Source organism: Canis lupus, chromosome 23, assembly GCF_048164855.1.
Source record: "Canis lupus baileyi chromosome 23, mCanLup2.hap1, whole genome shotgun sequence".
Taxonomy (NCBI): Eukaryota; Metazoa; Chordata; class Mammalia; order Carnivora; family Canidae; genus Canis; species Canis lupus.
The window spans coordinates 45992909-46008778 of record NC_132860.1 but is presented as its reverse complement, the minus strand read 5'-3'; the positions used below and the strand labels follow the sequence as shown (position 1 = coordinate 46008778).

General features: G+C 44.7%; 1 protein-coding gene across 47 annotated transcripts in view; it reads right to left on the bottom strand.

The window, feature by feature from the left end:
- Nucleotides 1-15649, bottom strand: part of LOC140615193 (uncharacterized) — a 143588-nt gene extending 127939 nt beyond the window's left edge. For 38 of the 47 annotated variants that reach the window (XR_012015946.1, XR_012015964.1, XR_012015965.1 and 35 more), the window contains exons 1-2: nucleotides 14228-15108; nucleotides 9568-9686 (exon numbers count right to left, since the gene is read on the bottom strand). Coding sequence is in view for 1 of the 47 variants with exons in the window: in XM_072795078.1 (XP_072651179.1) it covers nucleotides 14267-15073 (807 nt within the window). In the remaining 46 variants the exon portion in view is untranslated. Of the gene's footprint in view, nucleotides 1-9563; nucleotides 9687-14227 lie in introns of those variants that run through there. The other 9 variants (XR_012015975.1, XR_012015976.1, XR_012015974.1 and 6 more) reach the window with 7 other exon arrangements.
- Between the last annotated feature and the right edge of the window lie 221 nt (nucleotides 15650-15870).

Below are 15870 nucleotides of genomic sequence, written 5' to 3'. Positions count from 1 at the left end.
TGGACTCTTGGTGTATTCCTTGAAAGGCTGCTCTAGAGAGCCTTTCATTACTGTCTGCTCCTCCTTCGCCTGAATTCCCACACCTGGGTCTCCCAGACTCCCACATCCCTCTCTCCCTCTCCTCCACCCACCCTCAAACAACTGCACTTTGATCTTGGGTCTCCTGTGCATTTTGCCTGCCCTCCTGCACTTTTACTAAAATAGATGTCATGGTTTTGTAAACACCAGTGTATACGGACACTCGTTCTGACAGTATTCTTACCTAGTTTATTTATGGGGGGGGGGGGGTGCTCAGCTGAAGGGAATGCGTACCAGAGTATATCTCCTTCTGCTCGTCTCCTATGCACCTAGCAGACTCCTGAGGCAACTTCTGTCTGCCGAGCGCCATGCCGGGTGCTGCCAACACGGAGCTGAATGAGACACAGCCCCTGACCTCAAGAGCTTACAGTCTAGATCCCATCTAGAGGAAGAGGAGAATACCACCTCCCCTTCTTCCCAAGTCTGTCCTTCATTCATTTGCTCACTCTGCAGATACATATCAAGTACCTGCCATTCTGCCAGGGAACTTTTAGGAACTAAGAATAGGGGCTTGGTTATCCAGGATGAAGGGGGGGGGGGGAGATTCAGCAGAGGCTTATCCCACAATGTAGCTGTGGAAACCACTGGAAGATTTACCACCTGCCCACATGAGTCTCGATAAGACTCCCTGAGGACCTTGGAGCTGGCTCCCAAAGGATTCAACTGCTAGGTTACAAATGGAGAAGGGAAGAGCATGCAGGGAAGGACGGGGCAAAGGTAGAGAGACATGAAAGCAGGCTGTGTTTGAAGAATGCATATTGACTTCTGTGACTCTAGGTGGGGCATGTGAAGGAAAGGATAGGAAAGGAAGGTTGGCAAGGGCCAAAGCATGAAGGCCTTCCCTTTCTGCTGAGCCTGACAGCACTGCTTCTCAGCCTCCCTTCACTAATGCGGGCTGCTGTTGCTACATCCTGTATGCCTGGGGCTCTGGGGCTCTCCCCCGTCACCTCTTACCCTGTATATCACTTGTCCATTCCCGTGACCACGGCCATGGCTACCTCTCAAGGATTCTTCTGTTTATACAGCGACCTTAGTCGCCCGCTTGCCCCAGGACCTCTGTGAGTCGTCAGCCCACCACACAGACCACTAATCACTATTGCAGAAAGAACTCTCAAGGCCCAAATGCTATACAAGTATTTAATTATGGGCACACAGTTTAATTACTTAGTCCGGCTTTGTATGACTTAATTTATAAATATAATTTACAGTTCCCTCGTTTCTTTCTCAAGCCATTTAGCTCATTAATAGTGCTGACTATAAGAGCTCTTCAGTCCTATCTTGCTGGGCTCCAGGCCAGTGGTGTTCCGGGATGAGGGGGAGGGGGCAGGGATGGTGAGAGAATTCTGGCCCTACAAGAAGCATTTTTTTCACCAGTGTTGTTAAGAGTTTTCAATGCGTGGTGATAGAAGAAGAAGGAGGAGGAAGAGGAGAAGGAAGAGGAGGACTTGAACTTGTCGTTGATTTTCTTATTGTTTTTAAATTCCATAAAGCCAATATCACCCTCCCCACTGCCTATACCCAGGACAGACTATTTCCCCATGCCTCTGTTCCCGGCACAACCTTCAGTTCCACATTGAAACCAGCTCTCTACAACAACTTAGTGTTGGGGGTTGGTCCCCTTAGGCCTCCCCAAGGAGCATTTGTTCATTCAACCATTATTTTATTTAGTACCTATTTTTGTGCAAGTCATTGTTGGCAATGAAGTGAAAAGCTGGGGTAAAGTATAATATAATAATTAACAGTTAGTGCACACTCACTATGCACCAGGCTCTGTGCTAAACTTTTGCAAACATCACAATGAATTTTCAGAACAACCTGCAAACAACACTCAGGTTGTTTGAAACAACCTGGCTACACATTGACTCCATGTGGTTGCTGGGTCCCACCCTCTACAGTTTTAGGTTTCCCTGCTTTGGGGTATGACCCAACAAGCATTAGGATATTAAAGAAAACAAAATGAAAACGACTTCAGGCAATTATAATGTGCAGCTATGTTTGAGAACCACTGATTTAAGTAAATTTCCTAATATTCCACAGGACGAGCAGGGAAAGCAGGCAGGCTGGCCAGGTGGCCACTGGAGCCCTACTATGTGCTGGAATAAACACTAACCCCTTTCACTACCAAGGATACAACAGATGGTGGCATATGCCATAAAAAAGATAAAGCACTATTACAGTTCGGAGAACAATGGATGCAGGGAATTCTTCATGAGAGAGGTAACTTATGGGTTATTCTTTTAAAGAATTTGCAGATTATGCAGAAATAATCCAAAGGGTAAGGCAGGACTTCCAAGCAGAAAGAACCATATGAGCAAAAGTGCGTAGGTTAGAAAATATGGTGACTGTATAAGGAACAAGGAACAGACACTGTGCGCTGACACAGTTGAGGGAAATTAGGCAGGAAAGATAAGTCTGGGACAGATTGTGAAGGACAATGCTTCCCAAACCATTTCAGGTTGAGGCACATGTGGAATACTGATCGTGTATGTAACATATACCAGAGTCAATGATGAGGCTGTCAGCATCAGTCTTAGTGTGTTTTCACTGCTATAACAAAATACCACAGACCGGTGGCTAACAGACAACAGAAATTGGTTTCTCACAGTTCTGGAGGCTGGGAAGTCCAAGGTCAGGGCTTCGGTGAGATCCTGTTTCCTCATAAATGGCCATTTTCTCACTGTAACCTCACATGGCTGAAGGAGCCTGAGATCTCTCTAGTGCCTCTTTTGTAGGGGCACTAATCCCATTCATGAGGGCTCTACCCTCATGACCTAATCATTTCTTACAGGCCCCACCTCCAAATACCGTGACACTAGGAAACAGGTTTCAACACATGAATGTTGGTGGGACACAATCCTCAGTCCATAGCACCAACTCAACGTATTTGGCACATCCACTGGGGAGCTTTGGGATAAGGCCTTGATATGACCCAAGAAGTTTAAACTTTACTCTATGGCTAATGGGAAGATGATGAAGATTTTATACTGGAGTGGAGAGGCATAGGGAGCCATGTCTTAAATACAAACCTAGGCATTTTTACGCTGACTTCCTAAAACCAAAGCCTTGACTCAAATTTTCTACTGAGCACTACTAATAAAATACTTTTGTGATGTATCATTAGCTACATAGGTAGTGTTTTTCCTTCTGTTGAAGGGTTTTTTGGCTCTTCAATAAGAGGAGTTATGTCACACTCCTTTGTTGTTGTGTTGTTGTTGTTGTTGTTTTTGCTAATTCCAGTGTCTAGCACAGAGCTTAGCACACAGGAGGTGTACAATTAGAAACCACCTTTGAATCACTCATTTAAAAGCCATTCTACATGTAGCCATTGACTCCAGGGTCAAGGAACAAAAAATGGTGTGAATAGGTGCACATTAGAAAGGGAAAGAGAGGGGTACCTGGGTGGCTCAGTTGGTTGAGCATCTGCCTTCAGCTCAGGTCATGATCTCTGGGTTCTGAGATGGAGCCCCCTGTAGGGTTTCCCCACTCAGAAAAGAATCTGCTTCTCTCTCTCTCTCTCTGCCCATACCCTGACTCAGTATTCTCTCATTCTGTCTCAAATAAATACATAAAATCTTTTAAAAAAAAGAGAGAGAGAAAGAAAAAGGGAAAGGAAGGAAGGAAGGGAGGAAGGGAGGAAGGGAGGAAGGGAAGGAAAGAGAAGAGAAAGAGAAAGAGAAAGAGAAAGAGAAAGAGAAAGAGAAAGAGAAAGAGAAAGAAAGAGAAAGAGAAAGAGAATGGATGTCAGAGCCAGAGGGCCATGAGTATAGCCATGATGTCTGTACAGCATGGAGGCTGGGGCAGACAGAACTACTTTCCAGGGGTAGTTTCCCTCCCCTAGCCTCCACTTGTCTTGCGCAATGGGAACAATAAAAGCCACCTAGCAGGAGTGTTGTGAAATAAACATAAGCAGTGCATGCAAAGACCTGGTGTGCTGCTGGCACTCAGAAATGTCCACTGGCCCCAATTTCCTTGACCACATTTAATTTTCCAGTGCTTCAAATCAAATAATGAGGATCACATTAGTGGTTCAAATTTGTATGAATTATGTTGTCCTTCCAAATATCCATTCTATTGGATATGTGGTGGGGGCAGGGCAGCTGGCACAGAGAAGTCTGAAGCTTCTGCTATTTATTACCTTTAGTTAGCTAGGTGGGAATCATCATACCTACTGTTTATTGAGAACTGACGATGTTTCAGGTCCAATACAAAGCTTTTTCTGTATGTTATCTCATTTCATTTCATTTCCATCTTTGCAATAAGCCTAAACAGGGGTTGCCTGGCAGCTGAGAATAGTTTGTACATTTTTAAAAGTTTGTTAAAAAAAAAAAAAAAAAAAAAGACCCAGGAAAGAATAAGCAACAAAGACTTCATGTGTAAAAAAAAAAAAAAAAAAGACTACATGTGGTGCAAAGTCTAAAATATTTACTATCTGGTCCTTTAGAGAACAAGTTTGCCCATCACTGGCCTATAAGATAGGTACCATCACTATGGCCACTTTATAGATGAGCAAACCAAGTGAAGTAATTACCCAAGATCACACATATAGTAGTAAGTGGCAAGTCTTGGTCCAGGTCTAATTCTATTGCAGGTCTTAAAACCAGCTTTATTGATTTAAACTAAATTTTAAAAACATAGCCGTTCCCTTTAACCTAAACATGAACTTGACCCATCCATAGCTTTTCCTCAAGGATCTCCGATTTGCCTTCTCAGTTGCCTACATCCCTAAACATGCTCCATCTTGCCTTTTCTTGTGTTTTTTGTCTTTTAAGGGGCTGAAACTTGTATCAGTTTCCTCTCTCATACTCCCCACAGGGTTGCCAAAGGGCCAAGGACTGTGAGCAGAGTTACAGTTCTCCATGGTAGAGCCTGAAGAGAAAGAAAGAAAGAAAGAAAGAAAGAAAGAAAGAAAGAAAGAAAGAGAGAAAGAGAGAGAGAGAGACAGAGAGAAGGAAGGAAGGAAGGAAGGAAGGAAGGAAGGAAGGAAGGAAGGAAGGAAGGAAAGAAAGAAGAAAGAAAGAAAGAAAGAAAGAAAGAAAGAAAGAAAGAGAAGAAAGAAAGAAAGAAGAAAGAAGAAAAGAAAGAAAGAAAGAAAGAAAGAAAGAAAGAAAGAAAGAAAGAAAGAAAGAAAGAAAGAAAGGCAATTTCTTGTCCTCAGGGAGTCTGGATTCCAGCTTGTGGGGGTTGGGGGGGTGTAGACAACTAGGGTTTCCTTCCAAAGGAAAACCAGAGGTTTCCACATAAGCACAAATCTGAACAGCCTTGTTGTCACTCTGTCTGGGTTTTGGGGGGAAAGACACCTAGAAACCACACTGCTCCAAGCTCCAGCAGCTCACCAGCTGAGAAGAGCAGCTGCTCCTGTTTCATCTATTCCATATTCAGCAGGGGGATTAGTTTAAGGTTCTGACCCTGAGAGAATCATGCCTACAGTAAGCGCTCTGTTATCCTGTCCAGCTGGGGAGCGAGGTGCCCTTCTTTGTCAAATGTGCTGGTTCATGGAGAGTTAGCTGCCGTGTATGCCATCAGCAGGCGACGTTATTCAAAGGCTCAGAACGCGTAAAATACACTTTGTACTAAAACTATCCAGAACATCGTTCCATCTTCCATAGATGTTTCAGCAGGCATGGTGCCTTGGGGACATTGTCAAAAAAAGAAGAGTGTACAGGAAATGAAATCCACATTTATTGAGTCCTATGCTACTAACAGTGAGCTGAAGCCTTAAATAAATATGCCATTTAATCCTGATGGTTGTCCAATGTTTATCTCCACTTTGCAGAAGAAAAACATTGAGGCCTGAGGTGGGTTCACTCATTCATACACTATTTAAATGCCTTCTTTTGACCTCAGCACTGGGACTAGCTGTCCCTGCCCTCACAAAGCTTCTATTCTCATAAGGGGGCCTCAACTGAACAACCGCAAGCAATTAATCAATGATGGGGGGGCCATAAGTCACAGAGAACAGGTGAGGATATTCTGGAAACTTATCACAGAGGGAGCTGACACCATCTGAGGATCCAAGACTTCCCTAAGGAAGTAAAACTGAAGCTGAGATCCAAGGCGTTGATCAGGGGAGGGATACAATGGAATATTACTCAGCCATCAAAAGATGAAACCTTACATTTGCAACAATGTGGAAAGAACTAGAGGATATTATCCTTATTTATTATGCTAAGCAAAATAAGTCGATCAGAAAAAGACAATTCTATGATTTCACTCCTATGTGGAATTTAAGAAAAAAAACAGAGGACCATAGGGGAAGGGAGGGGAAAATAAAATAAGATAAAATCAGAGGATACTAACCATAAGAAACTCTTAACTCTAGGAAACAAAACGTGGGTCGCTGGAGGAGAGGTGGATGGGGGTTGGGGTGACTGGGTGAGGGGCATTAAGGAGGGCATTCATTACATTACATCTAATGAGCACTGGGTGTTATATGCAATGATGAATCACTGAACTCTACCTCTGAAACTAATAATACTTATCTGCTAATTAGTTGAATTTAAATAAAATAAAACTTTTTTTTTTTTAAAAAAAGGAGAGGGGCAAGTGAGCACTCCTAGCACATGGAGCCCCATGGCCATTCCAAGAACTGAATACATGCTGGGCAGCTAGGGCAGAGAGTGAGGAGCGGAGACTACCACAAGGTGAAGCTGGCAAGATTAGTACAGTCTAGAGCCACCAGGCCCTCCTCAGAAGCCAAGCAAAGATGTTGGACTTTATTCCAGGAAGTCACAGACAATGCAAGCCAAGGAGAGATATGGTATTCCTGCAGAAGATCAAACTCTTAGAAGTAAGTAGCAAGCAAGAGTTGAAGTGCAAATTCAGCTCTAAAGTCCATGTTTTTTCCTTTGTCCCCAGCACATTTTTTTAATTAAAAAAAGAAATTAAAAAGCCTGCAGGTATGATCAAGTGATAGGATCTTTCAGTTGACAGAAAGGAAGTCTGATATTAGAAGGAAAGCCCTGGTTTAGGAGACAGAAATCTTGGGTTCAGTTCTGTGCAGCCCATTCCTAGTCAGATGGCATGGCTGCCTTTTAACCACAGACTTCACCTCTAAAAGGGAGAGTTAGACTATGTGTTTCACGAGTTATCCCATGTAAAACAAAGCCACTTAGAACCCACAGTAAGTGCTCACTAAGTCTTAGCTGTTGTGTCTATCTGCCTCTTTGAGCTTTAATATTTTATGACTCAGCATAAATTCTGGAACTCTGACCTGAACTTTCTCAAATCCCTCCCTGCCCAGGCACAAACATCAGTCTTGGTCATTTCTAGAGTAAGTGGTAAAATTCTTCTTCTGACATGATCCTAGAATTCTCCAGTAACACTTAGGAATTCTTGTCTTCCTGGGTTTTATAACTCACTTAAATGTTTGCGTAAGTGATTCGCCCCTCTTACAGGATTTACCCACATAACCCACAGGCAGAAATTTAATTATGATTCTGACTTGCTGTTATAATACTGGCAGAGCTTTCACGGGTTAAGTGATAATTAAGATTTAAATTCCCCTGGGGTCAGGCAACTTTTAAAGAGATCTTCTCCTTCTCCCATCCCATATTGTAGCAAAGGTAATTTGGCCTTTGAAATACAGGATGATACTAAACAAGAAATTATTTTGCACCCATTCTACCTGCTTTCATTTGGTTCCTTGATTTAGTGACAATACATTTCACATGCATGTTGTGTCCCTACAGTCTACTTATAAAGGTTGGGAGGAGCTAGGAGGACTATTCTTGGAGATTATAGCAAATATTTAGTCCTTGCCACTTCTTTTATGACTATCCTTCCCCCATCACTTAGCAAGTTTTTGAGTCCACTCCTTTCTCTGCCCAGCTGGTATGTGCCTTCTTTGGGAATGCAAACTCATTTTAATATTAGTCTCAGCAAGGAATAATTAGGAACGCAAATCTGCTGCAAGAAAACAATACAATTCATTCGAAAGCCAAGATTCAATGACTTTTGCATTATCTGTTGTTGGGTTTCTTTTTACATCCTCATCACTCCCCAGTCCAGTAATTGAAAGCTATCTGTATATTTAAGTAGGCTGCTGAAATTGGCCTGTTAATATACTTTCCCAGGCAAACTTGGTTGTTTTGCAAGAATAGAAACAGGATAGTTCACCTCTCTTTTGCAAACTTAATAGAGGAGGAGGAGGAGGTTCCTTCTAGATTCTTCCTGTGACAGATGCAAGAATAGAACTCACTATACACTGGAGCTGAGTCACACACCAAGGGGAAGGGTATTTTTTATACTGGGTACTATTTCCTATTTTCCATAATAATCTTTTCTCAAGCTTTATCCTCATGCTTAGTTATCTGCCCTCTCCTTCAGCAGATTCATTTTGTCTCGAGACCAGTTTGCCTTACCCTTTTGTCCACACTGCAAGGCCAAAACAAAAAATAACCACTCACCCCTGAATTGCCAACTTTTTGCCGTTAGATGCCTTCATACTCTACAAAAGTAATTATGTCAAATGCTCTTTTCTATAACTACTTGTGTATTTCCGTGGGCATGTGCAAATGTGTAGGTTACCAAAACCTAAAATCAAAAAAGAGTTTATAACACATCAGAGTCAGAGAGTCACGCCCTGCCTGGGCATTATTTCTGACAGAGGACCTTTGGCCCACTTCTCATTATACAAGGCCATTGTGGTAAGAAGGTTAACAAAATCCTGCATTGATTTCATTCCTGTCTTTCCAGCCTCCTCTGACACCACTCCCTTGCTGCATTCTCTGTGCTCCAGCCATATTAGCATAATCAATGCCTTGAAATTCATGTTCCTTGCCTCTTCCAGACCTTCACACATACTTTCACTCTACCTGGCATCGTCTTCTACCTTATCACCCAACTATTTATTCCTTATTCCTCAGGTCTCAAGTTAATTGTCACTTCCTGCGAAACTTGGCTGTGGACCTGGATCTACGTACAGTTGTATAGATTTTAACTCTTTCTTCAGGCAAGAGTATCCTGGGCCCTGGGGGATGGGGAAAAGTGGAAGTGGGCTTTAAGGGATCATCCAAAGATCTCCAATATCCCCATCTATGGCACTTCCAAACAAACTGATCCCCCAGACTCCAAACTGCTAATATCCTCCCTTTGCCATTTTATACAAAACCTTAATAATTTTAAATTCTAAATTCCTCATGCACAAGGTCTATTTTACTTTTAAACTGCTACAAAGCCTAGAACTGGAGTAAATATATAAGAAATACCCAATAAATATCATTAATTAATTACCTATTGACATACCCTTGGAATGACTCCCACATGAATCGTTTAGCAACATGGTGAAATGCCCACAAGATTGTAAACTGCATAAGGAGAGAGACTTTGTCTATCATTATCAGCATTTTGCCAAGTCCCGACATAATGCCTGACACACCATGAGCATTCAAATATTTATAGAGTAAATGTGTGAATGAATGTTGATATAAAGGTGATAGTGAACACAGGTCTTGTCCAGAGAGAACTTCTAGACAGTGAGAAGAGACTTACACTTATATTCTCCTCTCTTCTCCCCAACCCTTGTCTTCACTGAACATTATTTACACTTCTTTCTTGATTTCTTCTTAGAGATATCTTGAAATGGAGTTGTCACTGTTTTCTGGGATGGCCTGTAAGGAAAAAGGATAATCTTAGCAAAAACACATAAACAGGAATCTTCCTTTGAACAGCTTCAGAAAATACCACTCAGTGATGAGTGAGATGACTAATTTACTCCACCAGGCTTCACAGAGGTAGAGTTAAAAAAAAAAAAAAATCTTTTCAGGGGCACCTGGGTGGTTCAGTTGGTTGAGTGTCTGACTCTTGGTTTAGCTCAGGTCACAATCTTGGGGTCCTGGGATTGAGCCCTGCACTCAGAAGGGGGTCTGCTTCCCTCCGTCTCCCTCACTCTCTGCCTCTCCTCCACAAGCTCATGCCCTTTCTCTCTGTGTCTCTAAAATAAAATAATTTTTAAAGAAACAAACATCCTTTCAGCATACGGCCTTTTTTCATGACATACAACCAATGACAAGCATTACAAATCATAAGAGCAAAATCTGCAATTTAACATAAGCCAACCATAGTTCATTCTGTGTTGAGTATTTGAGATAAAAAGTAACAATGAACAAGACTGGAATTGAGAGAGAGAGAACCTCAACAACTCTCAAACCACATGGTAATTGCTATGTCAGAGGGATGGACGGAGTGGTCAGGGAATAATGAAGATGGAGCAATGAATTCTGTCTCAGGGCACGGAGGGAAACTCCACAGAGGAAGTGGTCATGGAACTCGTCCTTCAGGATGGCAGGATTTTGCAGGTAAAAGAAGTGAGATGAGCATTCCAAGTGCAGAGAACAGCATGAAGGCATCGAGCATGCAGTGTGTTCATGATTAAGGCAGCTTGGCTAAGACAGCTTTCCAACAATTTTAGCACCAAAGGGTTTCATTCGCCCCTAATGAAAATGGTTGTAGCTTTAGCATTCACCAATTGAGAAAGCACATCACAGCAAAATCTACAACACGTTTAGTAAAGCTCTTGAACAAGTGTGTGTTTTATCAATCACGACAGCATCTATATGCAGTCATAAAAAAGTAGCACGTGATGGCAGACCTAGACTTCACATCTACCTTCTCTTCCTCTGGCAGTCCCACTGAAACTATGATGGAGGACTGTTGCCAAAGCAGAATATATGACCTTACTAGAAAAACCTCCTGCTGTGATTTTCAGAGCTTAAGAGAGAAGACCAGAGTTTTCGGTAGCTCTTTGACAACCCCTACACACAAGTAGTAATGCAGGGTGAGGGCCGGGTGGGGTGGGGGATAGGTAGCAGAGCTGTGGAAGGGGGACAGAAGTACAGAAGGAATGGCAACTCTGTCCAGGAGGGAAATATAGTCTTCCCAAGTGCTCTATTGCCAAAGTAAAGTCATCCTCCTTTGCAAATGCAGGGGTCCCTCAGCTGCCTTCTGGAAGGAATCCTGCTTACAAAGCGCCCAGAGGCAGTCCTTTAATCCAAAGATCTCCATAGCTGCATAAAAATCATATTCATCAGCCTAACCCTCTCCCACAAAGATAACCTGGGAATTCTCAACAGACATTGGAAGAAAACCCACTAACCCCAGAGAAAACAGAAGTAATCCAGGGAATAGAAAAGAGCTTTTTAAAAAAAAATTTTTTTAAACAAGAATCCTCAAAAAGTCAAGGTTTTACATATATTAAACAAGAGCAAGGTGCTATATAAAAAGGAGTAATCTGCCAAAACCAGAGAATAGTTCTTAGAAATTAAAAATGACAAGAAATTCAATAAGTGGCCTGGAATAATATACTAAATACAGCATGCGAGAAACTGGTTACTCAGAAAACAAAGACAAAGAGGGTTCTCAAAATGTGTATCGATGAAATAAAAAATATGCAAAATAAGGGAAAAAATCAGAAATGAGGAGAAAGGGGAGTATGAGCAAGCACTGAGGTGATGTTCATTTCCTAATCTTTCATAATAAAGAGTCAATAATTGGGGATCCCTGGGTGGCTCAGTGGTTTAGCACCTGCCTTTGGCCCAGGGCGTGATCCTGGAGACCCGGGATCGAGTCCCACATCAGGCTCCCGGCATGGAGCCTGCTTCTCCCTCTGCCTGTGTCTCTGCCACCCCCACCCCTTCTGTGTGTGTGTGTCTATCATGAATGAATAAAAAAAATAAAAAATAAAAAAGAGTCAATAATTCCCTACTGCTGATAATAACAAGAACAAGAGGCTTAAATAAATGATTTAAGGTCATATAACCATATGACCTTAAACTAAAAATACAGCCTGCCAGGATGCCTGGGTGGCTCAGCAGTTAAGCATCTGACTCGGGTTGTGATCCTGGGGTCCTGGGATCAAGTTCCACATCGGGCTCCCTGCAGGGAGCTTGCTTCTCCCTCTGCCTGTGTCTCTGCCTCTCTCTCTCTCTCTCTCTTTTTGTCTCTCATGAATAAATAAATAAAATCTTTAAAAAAATACAGCCTATTGATCACAATTGCCTCTAGCACATGAGACAGAAGAGTTCCTTTTGTGAACTCGCGTTATGTTTGTAAAAAGAAAAAATTACTACCTAGGGCTATATTACTTCTACTATTTTTCACAAAAGTATCCTTAAAAACAAGAATGCATTGGTTAAACTGGGATACCACTCCCATCTCCTCTAAGTATATTCTCTGCCAACGTGGAGGTCCTTTGAAACAAAAGGTAGCCCCAGAAGGAATAGTATATTCCATTTATTTACTCATTTGATCATTCAACACACATGAAGTGAATGCCTGCTATTTTTCAGGGGCTGTTCTGGGTCTCCAGACAAAGCAGGGAATAAGCAAGAAAAATTCTTGCCCTCCCAGCACTTACATTCTTCCTTTAGCGCAATAATGCCAGGGTTATTATTGTAAAATTAATAAGTTTAATGTCATTTTAACAGAAGAAAGTGTTTCTGAGATGAGAACAGGCTATGTTATCTTCAGAATAAAACAAACAAAAAAACCAAACACTTCACAAGCATGAGATGCATTTACCAAGTGGAACCCACTGCACCCCCACCCCATGCCCCAATTCTACTCCAAAAAGAGATCTTCTCAAGAGAGGGTGAGATGGGCCACCAGATGTGAAGAATTTCAAGAGGAGAGCTTTGGGAAGAGAACAAGATGAGGGAGGTCAAGTCAGAGAATGAGGGAAAGCAAAGTAGCTTAGTATGATGCTTGAGAGCAAGTTAGCCCCAACATCCATGCTGCTCAGGGATGCTCAATGGAATCTTGAGTAAAAGAAATGTGTGTCCCTCCCTCAGAGTTTGCTGAGGTTTATTTCCAGAGAAGACTGACATGAGGACCCTCAAACACAAGCATGATCTCTGAACCAGAGGCTAGTTTGTAGGTTAACAGAGAGAAGACCAATACCCCAAGCTTGAGAGCACATCACTAACAGGACAGTTCCCTGATCTTTCCATCGCTGGGTCTCCTGAGACCTATCCTTCTCCATTTACAACATGACCACAAAAGAAGGGCACCTCCTCCATAAGGTAATATTTATAGCTCCTACCAGCAGATGGGAAGGGAGTAGAGGGGATGGTCATACAAGAAACTAGATTCAATATAGGCAAAATTAAGAAATTCCATTTTTCTCTGAAAACCCAGAAAGAAGAGTGAGTTAAGTTTTGTGAACTTACAACATATGCTTAAGGCACATTAGTTATTCAGGCTATAGATTTCTGGATGTACATATGGTTTTTCTGATCTTCTGAAATAATTCCATAGGACCCAGGAGTACACAAGTTGGAAACACTGGGGCTAGTATAAAGGGTGCTTGTTGGGGGTGGGGAGTGAGAAATGGGGCCAGGGAGGCATATTTTGCAAAATACTTCTTGTGCCATACCAAAAATTCAGAGGAGGGCCAAGAGATGTAAAAGAAGAAAAGAGTAAGGGAAAAGAAGGTTTCTAAGGAAGGGAGTGATATAATCAGATCTGGGTCTTGGAAAGATGATTCTGGCAGTATCTGAATAGTGAATTTGAAGAGAGATTTGCAGATGGGGAGCACAGCTAGGAGGCTACTGTATTATTCAGACAAGAGGTGCCCTAAACTAAGGCAATGACTGTGGGGAAAGGTCACTTCTCGAACACTACTTCACATCTCTCTTACCCCGTCCTTTACTTTTACCACTGCTGTGGTCACCATTTCTACACAGACTTCAGCCAGCCCCAGGCAAGTGCCAGCTGAGAGTGTATCTCCCCTGGCCACAGGCCTGGTACCCCATGCTTCCCAACCAGAGTCTTCCTCAACGCCGCTGGGTAAAGCCCCCAGGAAAGTACTCTGTGGTCTTCCGTGCACACACACCCCAGAAATAGGAGAACATTAATGCCCATGAAGCCCTGTTGAATGATGGTGGACAGGAGTCTCCCTCAAGGACAGTTCTGTCTTCATGAGGCTCCTCAAAAGATCTTGCCGGATCAAGGATCCGAGGCAGTGGCTTGAGCTGGCTCCTGCCCCTTGGGTCACTCCCAAATACACCGCTGCACGTTGGCCTTGCCTCTGGCGTCGTGTTTGGTGAGACCCAGGCTAAGGCAGGTAGTTGCGGCACCTGATGGCTCGAGCGACCTCGAGCTCCAGGAAAGGAGAGAGACGGCTGAAGAGCGCAAACTGAGGAAAGGGCCTCACCTAGAAACTGCAGGAATTTCACACTGTGGATGCCGCCTGCTAAAGGAGCTCCATCGCAGCCACGCCTGGCTTCAGCTTTCCTGGAGAACAGCAGGGCGGCCTGGGGCTCGGCGGCTCGGCGGCTCGGCGGCTCGGCGGCGGGCAGGCCAGGCCGGGCCGGGCCGGGCCGGGCAGCGCTCCCAAGGCGGTTGAGGGGCAGGGAGCGTGCGCCGCCGGGGTCTGGTTCTGGGCACGCAGCCCCCCGGGTCGGTCCCCACGGGAGCCCGCCTCGTCTCGCTCTCGGCTTGCGCCTCCGGGTGGATGCCGATGGCACCCCGGGGAAGGACAGCTCACCGCTGTTCCGGGCCTCGTAGCCCACAGAGCGTGCACCGCCCCTTTGCTCATCACGCCCAGCTCCTCCCGCGCCGCATACCGGAGCTGGGAGCCCCGGGGGTCGCCTTCCTCCGTGTCCTCACACTCGTCCGCGGCAGTCTCGATGTCGCTGCCGGTGGACGCAAGAATGGCGGCGCCGCTCGCCTCCAGCTGTTTGCAGACGCGGACGCCGTCGCCAGCCGTCGCTGTCCGCCGCGTGCACGTGGACCCGAGTCCCGCAGGCACTTCAGGCAGCGGTGGCGGGCGGCGCGGGCGGCGCGGGCGGCGCTGTGCGGGGCGGATCCCTTCGGCGTTGGGCTGGCGAGGGTCTTCCCCCTCACAGAGGATCCTTGGCACCAGGTCGAAGCCCTTCCAGAGAAGCATCGAGGAGCAGCGCCAGCGGCCCGTGCCCTGGGCCCGCGTTCCGAGTTCGGTTTCTTCAGGTTGGTCCGTTTGGCCGGAGAGGCTCCTCGGAGACGGCCGCAGCCCCCTCATGGGTGACGGAGCTGGCGTGTGTTGGGCGGTCTGACGTGGCTGTGTCCGTTGCCAACACGCACCTACAAGCACACGCCGGCCTGCTCAGAGCCCTCTGCCCGTTCTCGTTCTCACAGGGCGACAATCTGGCTGTGGCGTGTGTGTGAGCACCTGGCTCCACAGAGCTCCGACTTCCTTAAGACTGTTGGCCTTCTTCTTTCATTTCCATGTTGTCCTGACCTCTTTCCTCCCCCTCACTCCATTCCCTTTTGCCCTTCATGTCTTTCCTTTTTACTCACATCACACAATCCATATTCATTTTCTGAGGTAAAATTCTAACTGAGCCACATTTTCATAGAGATGACAAAGAAGTACATTTTTGTTAAAGACAAGAAAGCAAGAGTAAAGATGATCCATCATTTCGCAGGGTGATTTGCTAGCACCTTCCCATTATTTTGCTTTTGCTAAGGGCTGCTACCTAGGTCCTTGAGGACGGCAACCACAACTTGGCTTGCTTCTGCCCCCACTGGGTATGGAGGAGGTCTCTGCACAGGTGGCATGTGGAGGCAGCCTGGACCCTCCTTCCTCAGAGGCCTGGGCAGTATTGCCTTGGAGTGGGGGAGGGGGCTGCAGCAGCGGAACATCTTCCTCTTAGTGAGCCGAGTTGCAATGAGACACTATTTCACATTGTAAAGCCACAGTCACAAAAATATGAATATGGATCCATGACCATCCAGCAAATGCTTCTTGAGCAATACTTCCTCATTCTGCCTACTTAAACTCATTGGAGGACGATCGCAGACATATTTGGTCATGCA